Below are 10,602 nucleotides of genomic sequence, written 5' to 3'. Positions count from 1 at the left end.
AATCAAAATCTTTAACAACTGAGTAATTTGTCGGTAAGCAAGTATTGATTTGTAAATCAGATTTTGCGTACGGGTAAAAAACCATAATTTATAGAAGAGTATATTGTTCTAGAAGTCAAAGATATAGAGTATAAAGAGTGCAATAGTATCTAACAGAGCTAGAAATTGAAGATTTGGGGAAAAAGAAGACATGAATAGAGCTATTAAGATCTAATGGAGGTTTTTCCATTATTTTGAAACTCTGGAGACCAGACGAAGCTGAGAGAAAATGGCAGAAAAATAATGTATGCCATGATGAATGTATTAACACTTCTTGTAAATAATGAATCTAGTTTTGAGCATATCCTACACTGCAAGTTTCTGTCTTCTGATCCATGACACGGAATCCAACTTACAAACTTATTTTTATGCTCTTGGCATGATGAGATCCTCGAAACCATTAGGTTAAAAGCTTCCTCTTGCATGTCAACCCGAAACCAAGAGGAAACAAAGGGTCATATGAATTAGCTTTCGCGTTCATTGGCAGCTGTTCAACCTTTCTGAACCATGAGACTGGTAGTTTACCCGTGAAGTCATAATCTCCGAAGATAACATCAGTTATTCCCTCTCCTTCGCTCCCTGGCAACCAAGCTGCAATCAGAGCATCTACTTTTTCCAATACCTGTGGCTCCAGAACTAAAGGTCTCCCAGAGATCAAGATTGCTAAAGTGGGGATTCTGTCAGCAACCAAACTTATTACTTCACTTCCATCAAAAGGGATCACAAGCTCTGAATTATCGCCCAAGGTTTCTGCATACGGAGGTTCGCCAACAGCTACAATGGCAAAGGAAAAATCTTGACGCCTTAATGTTTCTTTTGATGGATTTTGTTCATAGATTATCTCTGTCTTGTCTCCCACTGCTCCTTTAACAGCATCCAAGAGTGTTGAGCCTAAAAAGTAACAAGCCCATGGTTCAGTATTGATATGAACTTAAAAAGACATTGAAAATTTATTTTGTAATATTGTAATGTAAGATGAAACTACGAATAGAAAATTAGAAGAAGATCCAAAATATTAATATAAGAACAGCAGCCATGTTAACTTCCACTACTTTCAGGGGCAGGTTGACGGACAAAGATAGTTCAAAAAGTAGAAAGACACTTTTATGCTATGTTTGGTTCTTTTCCATGTAGTTTTCAATCAATTCTTAGTTCTAATTCTCATGTTATTGATAATATATATAATTTAAATGTAATTTGTTGTCTTTGGATTCTAATCAGTCTTACCTTGAACTCCTTGACAGCAAGAATTTATCTCTCATCTTGAAATGTAGGAACTGAATTTTTACCCACTAAGGAATTTAAGACGGGTGTATGACTCAAACAAAAAAATTATCTTGCTGTTATGTATACTGAAGCTAATATCAAAATTATAACTAGATATTGATTAAAGATTGAATAGAAAGAATATCAGCTTGTTTACTTGAACCAAAGGCCGATCGTTTAATTGATATGATATTCTTTCAAGAAGAAGGTAAACAAGTTGTTTAAAGCAGAAACTAGGCCAGATTAATTTAAGAGAACTAAATACTGGAATTGCGACATATTTTCCCAAAACTTAATTACGGGCAGACACTAAGCATAAATGCAAACAATCTTCTGGTCATGTACTAGACAAATATGTATAAACAGTGTGTGTGCAAATATCTCCTGCATGTCCTAAATTCATTGACAGGAAGGTCGGGATTAAGGAAGATGGTAAATCCATTTAAAGAGACAAAAGTGCATAAAGCCATGCTGCTTACCGACTGTAATCCTTCCGCTGCCTCCAAACCAAGTAGCTGTCCACCCTCCACACTGATATCCCAGATTATCAGCATGTGTTCCAACTACTAGAATTTTCGTAGCATTTTTATCTAAGGGAAGAAAAGGTTCATGTGGGCTTTTTCCATTCTTTAGCAAGACTAAGGACTTGCGAACTGCTTCTCGGGCTAGGTCTCTGTGCTCCTGAAGACAAGTCAGAAAAAGACATACTGAATCTCAAATCTAAAATACTGACCATGTAAAGCTACCACAGTGTCTAAGTTGATGCTTTTCTTAAATTAGGCATTGACATAATCAGAAGGCCACATAGTTCAATTTGGTTAAAGTGGAGGGATTTTGTGCTAATGATGACAACACATTCAGATAATGTAAAATAAGGTGAATAGATTTTATGTTGAGTAATTTGGACTTTACCTTGCAACCAACAATATCTAGCAAAGATCTATCGGTGAAGGGATGTTCAAAAATACCAGAAACAAACTTCACCCTCAGTATTCGTTCGACAGCATCATCAATCCTAGAAATTGGTACCTCCCCTGATTCTACCTCAAATGTCAAATCCTCCACAAATTGTTCGTATTTGAAAGGCACCATCACCTGCAAAATTTCTTTCTTAGTTAGTGAAATTGAGGAGTAAATTACAGGAAAGATGCCTCTTCATGGGTGGTATACTCTACCATGTCAATTCCTGCATTAACAGCAGCAGCAACAGAGTTACGGTAGTTTGAGCCTTGAGGTTCGGTTATTCTGTCAACTCCTTCCCAGTCAGAAACAACAAAACCCTGCAATAGAACATTCCATGAAATTTACCACAGTGTAAAGCAAGTGTGGTTTATAGCAATTGCCTTCCCACATAATACAAAATCTTGAATTTTGCTCTGCCACTAATTCTAATGTTCAGGATGCAGTCGCTCATACTTGATCATTGAGTAGCAAGTTAGACTTGTCATTTAAATAACCAACAATCTCCTTTGACGGGAAAAAGCTTATTGTACCTTAAAACCTAGCTTATCTTTCAGAACTTCTGTCAAGAGAAAACGATCAGTATGTAGTTTACTGTCATTCCAACTATTATATGATGCCATAACCGTAGAAACTCCCTGAGAAATACAGTCCACATAAGGTGATATATGGATCCTCTCTAAATCATCATATGAGACAATGGTATTTCCCTCATTTATTCCTCTATCAGTACCCCCATCTCCAGCAAAATGCTTGGCACAAGCGATAACGTTTTTTCTGGAATTAAACAAGTAGATCAATGAGATTTTTTTCCGAACAGATATGACTTCTATTATTGATCTTCTGGTATTGCTAACCTATAATCAGAAACAAAAAAGAGAAAGAGAACTTTTGAAACAACTGATGTGAAAGGGAGGTGTAAAGGCTTCCTGATGGTACTCTCTAGTAAATAAAAACAAAAGTCTTGCTATTCAGAAATTTATAGAACCACAGATACAAAATTTTCTTGGCTGTTTACTTTTATTTAAATCTACCATTTATGAACCCAAGGAATTTAGCAAAGAAAGTATTTTGATGAAGAGAAACAGAATTTTGGGGGAAAAAAAAATGATGTAGAAGGGAGCAAATTTTCAGTGAAGACTTCCTGATGGAAATCTCCAGCAAATAAAAGCAAAAGTCTTTCCATCCAGTCCTGCAGGAAATTGGAGACTGTAATATCCAGATATTTACAGGACTACAGAAATAAAATTTTCTTGACCGTTTAATTACTATTTAAATCCACCATTTATGGGCCAAGAAAGTTAACACAGTATTTTGATGAAGAATCATAGCACCTTCCAGCTACAAAAGGATAGCCATTTGGGTGTCCTTCAGGTGGCTGTCCCTGCAAACCTGTCACAATGCATGCCATCTTCTTAACAACTTCAGTATCTTCGCTATAGCTTTCATAGCATCGTCCCCATCTTGGATCACTGCACACCTGTTAGAACCCATAAACATAAGCTGCTCAGCATTCTATAGTTCTTATATTTTGATTTCTGAAATTTAACAAAGCACCACAACTTCCTGGGTGCGTGTGATGTTTTGACTACAAAGATTAACTAAAATGAATTCATCAACAGATATGTAAATGAAATTAATGGAAGAAGGCTTTAATTAATTCAATAAAAATCCAAAAGCAACCATCCACCAAGTAAAAGGTGCAAGATTGTTGAAATTTGAGATTTTTTCTCTCAAATTTGAGGTCTTGTGTTTTACCATAGTTCAGATTTTTATCTTTTGATGAATTAGACAACAAAAGATAAAAATCTAAGCCATGGTGGCTTCTCTGGCCAAGAAAAACATTATACGAAATCGTTGCTGTCAAGCCCTTTATTAAGTCCAATTATCTATAGAAAACTCACCCTCCATCCTGAGCAGATCCTCCATCATTCACTCCAATCACCATTGATTGCTTTATCCATCATCTAGACCTTTTATCTTTCGCTTATCTAGATGCCACAAATGTACAAGCTTTATTAAGAAAGCTTAGTTTAATCCTAGATTGCTTTAGAGCCTAAATACGTAATTTGCCTTCTTTTGGTTATCTTTATTGTCCTGGACAACAGTACAAGACCTCTATGTACTTGAGCTAATTTAAACAAAAAATTTAGACTTCGCAACCATTTTCCTTTTCTGCTTTAGACTTTTTATCTTTTGCTTATCTAGGTGCCGAAAATGCATACAGCCCTATTAGGAAAGCTCAATTCAATCCTAGATTGGTTTAGAGCCTACAAAGGTATTTTTCTTCTTTTGGTCATCTTTGTTGTCGTGGACAAAAACACAAGATTTCTATGTACTTGGGCTAATTTAAACAAAAAGTTCAGACTTTGTATCCACTTAAACCAATGAAGGTTAAGACAAGAAGACCTATAAAATCATGGGTAACAATTGGCATGTGAAGCTATATGCAAAGACTAGATCATTTTAGGTAACTCAAATGAAATAATACTCTTTTGTTAAGTGATCAAGTCACTGCGTAAACTTGGAATTGAACCTTAAATTAGCTCCACAACCACCTCTAAGCGCCAAGGAAGTTACCACCAAGTTTGCCACTAAATAATATTAATCTCAAGAGAAGCTAATAAGCTTTAAAATTACTGTAAACTTTCACACATGATCCTCGTTATGCGAGAAGCTACCTTCTATTTCTTCTTTTTTTCTCTTGATAGGAATAAGAATCAATAGATAAAACAAAGAATTCGATTGACCAATTCAACTTCATCAAAATTTATTTATAAATTATTAGGAAAGAATAAAAGTAATTATTCCGATTTTATTGAAGCTAGAATCAAAAGATTCTACTAATTAGGATAGATTATAGAATAGATTAAGATAATTAAAAAAGCGTTAGTTAAATTATGATCCAGAAACAAAAAAATAATCAAACAATCGTTCGATGAAAAAGATAGAAATCACCCATTTTTCTTACTTGGGAATAGCCAGCTTGGGCAATCATTTAACCAAATACAACCATTTTCTTTTCTTTTGAAACCAAATATAACCATATCAAGTACAAGGTAATGACAAGAAACACAGAAGTAGATTAAAATCAATTTCCACATCTACATGAATCAATTTATTTGTGAAAAGTCTATATGAAATCATTTGTTTCGGAGAAATATGGGATTCTTTTTTTCACATAATCTTCAGGTTCAACCACTACGAACCCCCTAAAGAAAGCTGGTTACATTTGTAGAGACTTACAGCCACACATGGAGCAAAAGTCCACGGAGCACCGCTTGCCCTAACTTCAAGAGCCGTTGCAACCCCGATCCTCTGAACCAAGTCTGCATCTCTATTAAAAAAATTCATCTAATTAGCATACATTGTAAGAAGATTGACATGGAGAACAGCTACAAAATAGTCCTTTATCTTGCTTATATTAAAACTTCCGCTGCCGTAACTAAATGGTTCAACTTTTTTTTTTCCACTTAGACTACGTTTGAACAAATCAAGAATCAATGTGGAACTTATTTCCAAATATACACTTAGTTTAAATGGGAGAAATTTAAATTTTGGAATCACGGAAAACTAGATTTCAAATTCTATCAGAACATGATTAAGAATTACAAAACTAATGATTTCAAATTCCATTAAATTTGATAAAATCTATTAGTCATTGTTCTAATTCCACTTAAATTTCTTTCTGATATCAATTTTTATCATTTTAAATGAAGTTCGACTCATTTTTAATTAACTAGTGATGATTTTCAAATAAATTCCACAAAATTTGTTTAATTTATTAAAAACAAAGCCTTACACTCCCTTACACTCCTAGATCATCTTCATTGACCAAATAAAAAAGATACACGACATACGAAAGCAAGAAATTGATAAAGCTAACCCGGTGGCTCCAAGGCCAACATTTTGAGGGAAAATGGTGGCACCATAAACATTGTTGTTGCCATGAACTGCATCAACCCCATAAATAATCGGTATCCCAAGCCGTGACTTTAACGCTGACACTTGAAACCCATCAATCATATCCGCCCAATCAGATGACTCCGCCTTCTCAAATGGCCCACTCCCTCCTCCACTTAGTATACTCCCTGCAACCGACACCCACCAACTTTATGAAAAAATCCCCAAAAGAAACTTTAGGAAACCTAAACAGTCATTTTCTTTTAAGCTAATGATTCTGAAATATAACCAAGCGAATGCAGTCATACATGCACATAGATCTATATATAACATATATATATATATATATATATATATAGTTCGAAGATTTACCAAAGCCGAGGTTTTTAATGTTAGAGGGAGTGGCAACTCTGCACTCAATCTGGGTCATTTGGTAGATCTTATCTTTGAGGGTCATTCGAGAGAGAAGGTCTTGGACTCGAGCCTCCACGGATTCATTTGGGTTCTTGTAGACGCAATTCATCATTTCCCCTGCTTTGCTCGTCTCTCCTTCTTCAACAAATCAAACCAGAAACAAAGAAGAAGAAGAAGAAGAAGAGAGCAACTGTGGTTTGTTCTTCAATTGCTAAGCCAGAGAAGTTCCTGCTCTATGATTCTGCGTGAGAGAGACGATTGGTTGCGACTTGGGAGTAGTTGAGATTCGCTAATCAGAGTCGACGTTGCAAGCTGTAGTTCTTCGGTTGACTACTGTAGTAAAAACGTTTTCAAGTAAACGACAACGTTTTGTCAAAATTACAACATTAAAATATTTCAATTATATTTTTTAGAGTAGGACAATTTATTAGATATAATTTTTTAATAAAAAGAAATAACAGTTTTTAATTTTAAAAATATTTATCTCTACTTAAAAATTATACAGAACAAGTTCTCCACAAAATTAAAATAGCAAAAACCAATTAATACGACAATACTCCGATTATACAAAATTTAAGATTTATATTTAAAATAAATCCAAAAATATGATATTATTCATTAAAATATATATATATATATATATACTTAGTTCAACTGAGAAAGCATGGAAAATATATTAAGATGTTATATAAAAATTTTATATCAAAAACATAATTAATGAATTTTTAAATTCTATCAAAGTTAATAAAATTTACAATTAATTATTTTGATTTTATATAACACTATTTTTTATTTTTTTAAATATTTTTATAAATTTTAGTGTGAATAACATGTGAATTTACAAATAAGTTCAATTAAAATTTTAATAAAAATGTTAAATTAAATTATGAATAACAAAAACTTTTAATTTTAAAAAATATATAAAAGTTTAAAGCAAGATAAACCCTTTAAATTATAAATGTATACGTAGTTTCAAATTAAAATAAAATAATTTTTATGAAGATAATTTTATATTTTTCTATTAAAATATAGGTTTAAATTATGTCATGTGCTTTATGCACGTTTTTATCAATAGATTATGATATTATTAAATGTGTTGTTAAATACGTAAATATTATTTAATTATTAAAATATGTAAATTTTATTTTAAAAAATAATATAAAATAACGTTTTTAAGTTTTTTCAAAAATAAATATTTTTACAAATTATTATCCGCGCGCGTGTGGCTTCTGTCAAAGGTTCGGTCATGTTTGTTGTTGAGTTCCAAGAATGTTGAAGGTCAAACCACATGGAGATATTTCGGGAATTCCTCCGGTCAAACTTAAATTCCTCTCAGTTTCCTGTTTCGAAATTCTCTGTTTTATCTTTATCGTCTTCCCGATAAATCTCTAAGTCGGAATTCTACTCTGAAGTCAAAACCCGGAATCTCCATAAGATTTTTGGTCAAACCTATAGCTACAATCCTACTGTAACTCTATATCCGACTCCATGTTAACGAAGTATTCTAATATTACTTGTATGAATACGTTTGTTTAGTTGAAGCTCTTTACAGTAACCCATAAGAAGAAGTACTGAAGAAAATTATTAAAGAAAAGTTCAGTGTAAGCCGAGAAGAAAATCAAACATGCCAGCCGTCGCGCTGGTTGAGTCTGGTGGCGGGTCGGTGTTTCCGGCCAAGCTTACAATGCAGGTGGTCGTCTGCACCATCATCGCCGCCTTTGGTGGTCTTATGTTTGGTTATGATATTGGTATTTCAGGTATGTCTATCTAATATATATACGTATGTGTGTGTGTGTGTACGTATGTAAGACTGGAATGATATATGTATATATAATGGCTGTTACAGGAGGAGTGACATCCATGGATGATTTCTTGATCAAGTTCTTTCCCAGTGTATATGTGAAAAAGCACGCAGCTAAAGAAAACAATTACTGCAAATACGATAACGAGTATTTGCAGCTTTTCACATCTTCCCTCTATCTCGCCGCCATTGTCGCTAGCTTCGGAGCTTCTTTTGTCTGCAAAAGATTCGGCCGAAGACCCACCATTCAAGTCGCCTCCGTCTTCTTCGTCCTCGGCGCAATACTCAATGCCGCCGCCAAAAACCTCGCCATCTTGATCATCGGCCGTCTTTTTCTCGGCGCCGGCGTTGGGTTCGGTAACCAGGTAACTAAACTTTAACTTTATAATTTCTAAACAATATATTTATGTTTGAAACTGTAATAAAAATTCGAACTTTAAAAAAAAATGCAGGCAGTACCATTGTTCATATCGGAGATTGCACCGGCAAAATACAGAGGAGGACTTAACATCTGTTTTCAGTTACTGATAACAGTGGGAATTTTATTAGCCAACATTATAAACTATTTCACATCAAAAATTCACCCAAATGGGTGGAGAGTATCCTTAGGCTGTGCAGGTATCCCGGCGGCGATTCTCCTCTTCGGCTCTCTGATCATCGTGGAAACTCCGACGAGTCTGATCGAGAGAGGAAAGAAAGAAGACGGCGTGAGAACTCTGAAGAAGATCAGAGGTGTAGAAGATGTTGAAGAAGAGTTTCAAGCGATTTTATACGCAACTGAAGTAGCCAAGAAAGTGAAACATCCTTATAAAGAGTTAACAACAAAGCGTCGGAATCTTCCTCCATTGATTTGCGGAACAATTCTGCAGGTTTTTCAGCAGTTCACCGGCATTAATGTGATCATGTTCTATGCTCCTGTGCTGTTCCAGACAATGGGATTCGGAGGCGATGCATCACTGTTGTCGGCAGTTGTGACTGGGTTGGTTAATGCAGCATCAACAGTAGTTGCAATTGTTACTGTTGATAGAATTGGAAGAAAAGTTCTACTCCTTGAAGCAGCTGCTCAGATGCTTGTTTCCCAGGTAATTACTTTATATAATTTATTTTGAATATGACTTGATTCTGTGAATATTTTGATAAATATTTAAGGTATATTGTAGAAATATTCATGAAAGTTCTAATACTTTATTTATATAATAATTTACAATTCAATTGGTTTTGCCTATAAACATCGGCATTTTTAATGAACCATGTTAAATCTTATATTTTTTTATTTTACTCTGTACTTGATAAGATTGTGTGCATGTAAATACTTATTTTCTCAATATTTATGAAAAATATCATATAATTTTTTATCTGTTATACAATGAATGATAACATATATGTTTGTGGTTTAAATTTGTGCAGTGTATAATGGGGGCAATTCTAGCAGCAATGTTGAAATCCACCAATGCTATTCCCCATGGATTTGCAGTGCTGGTGGTGGTGTTGGTGTGTGTTTTCGTGTCTGGATTTGCGTGGTCATGGGGACCATTGGGATGGTTGATTGCGAGTGAAATCTTCCCGTTGGAGATTAGAAACGCAGGCTATTTCTTCGCGGTGAGCATGAACATGTTTTGCACATTCATCATAGCTCAGGCCTTTCTCACCATGCTCTGCCACATGAGGTCTGGGATCTTCTTCTTCTTCGCAGCATGGATTGTGGTGATGGGAGTTTTCGTGATCTTTATGTTGCCTGAAACAAAGGGTGTTCCAATTGACGAAATGGTGGAGAGAGTGTGGAAGAAACATTGGTACTGGAAGAGGTGGTTTAGAGATGAAGATTGTAGCCAGGAAGAAGAGATGAAGGAAGTTCCAGCTGCTGCAACCGAGGATAAATGAGTTTATAAGAATCAATTTATATACTAGAGGTTGCGGAAACTTTCGATCTTCTCTATAAGAAATTGTAAATTTAAGTCAGTTCTATGTGATCCAAAAAAATTTTTAGATATTGTTTTCGTTGTAGAGAAGCAGAAATGGCCAGCTAAACAGTTTCTAGAATTGATTATTATTTTTCAATACATAAATAGTTTCTGAAATTTTCTATATATTCTCTTCTACCATGTAACAAAATCATCCATCACCTTGCATACTGGTTGAGAAAGAGAAGAATCTTGTAGAAAATTCATCACATGGATAGTTTGTCTTAGAACTCAGGTTGATTGTGATTATCTTTCAAC

The 10,602-nt window shown here is 34.5% G+C and overlaps 2 protein-coding genes across 2 annotated transcripts; one reads left to right on the top strand and one right to left on the bottom strand.

Annotated features, from left to right (window-relative positions):
* Positions 1 to 203: 203 nt before the first annotated feature.
* On the bottom strand, positions 204 to 6,903 carry LOC110810026 (uncharacterized). The gene is made up of 9 exons (XM_022036056.2): positions 6,541 to 6,903; positions 6,152 to 6,356; positions 5,512 to 5,602; positions 3,600 to 3,745; positions 2,799 to 3,042; positions 2,481 to 2,585; positions 2,218 to 2,400; positions 1,785 to 1,986; positions 204 to 930 (listed from the first exon to the last, which is right to left on the bottom strand). The coding sequence occupies exons 1-9, from the start codon at positions 6,692 to 6,694 to the stop codon at positions 440 to 442; spliced, it is 1,821 nt and encodes a 606-aa protein (XP_021891748.1). The 5' UTR covers positions 6,695 to 6,903; the 3' UTR covers positions 204 to 439.
* Positions 6,904 to 7,845: 942 nt separating this feature from the next.
* LOC110810009 (sugar transport protein 8-like) lies at positions 7,846 to 10,493 on the top strand. The gene is made up of 4 exons (XM_088214212.1): positions 7,846 to 8,339; positions 8,429 to 8,748; positions 8,836 to 9,465; positions 9,791 to 10,493. The coding sequence occupies exons 1-4, from the start codon at positions 8,207 to 8,209 to the stop codon at positions 10,262 to 10,264; spliced, it is 1,557 nt and encodes a 518-aa protein (XP_088070338.1). The 5' UTR covers positions 7,846 to 8,206; the 3' UTR covers positions 10,265 to 10,493.
* Positions 10,494 to 10,602: the final 109 nt, after the last annotated feature.

This window comes from Carica papaya, chromosome 2, assembly GCF_054855325.1.
Source record: "Carica papaya isolate Zhongbai chromosome 2, ASM5485532v1, whole genome shotgun sequence".
Taxonomy (NCBI): domain Eukaryota; kingdom Viridiplantae; phylum Streptophyta; class Magnoliopsida; order Brassicales; family Caricaceae; genus Carica; species Carica papaya.
This window is presented reverse-complemented; position numbering and strand designations above follow the sequence as displayed.

Bases quoted from the DNA above. Each gene is read 5' to 3' on its own strand.
- LOC110810026 (XM_022036056.2), bottom strand. From the start codon at position 6,694: ATGATGAATTGCGTCTACAAGAACCCAAATGAATCCGTGGAGGCTCGA. The intron at 3,746-5,511 runs GTAAGTCTCTAC...GGGTTCTAACAG, and splicing joins CTTTTGCTCCATGTGTGGCT to GTGTGCAGTGATCCAAGATG. The intron at 2,401-2,480 runs GTAGAGTATACC...GAAATTTTGCAG, and splicing joins TTAATGCAGGAATTGACATG to GTGATGGTGCCTTTCAAATA.
- LOC110810009 (XM_088214212.1), top strand. From the start codon at position 8,207: ATGCCAGCCGTCGCGCTGGTTGAGTCTGGTGGCGGGTCGGTGTTTCCG. The intron at 8,340-8,428 runs GTATGTCTATCT...TGGCTGTTACAG, and splicing joins TTATGATATTGGTATTTCAG to GAGGAGTGACATCCATGGAT. The intron at 9,466-9,790 runs GTAATTACTTTA...AAATTTGTGCAG, and splicing joins CTCAGATGCTTGTTTCCCAG to TGTATAATGGGGGCAATTCT.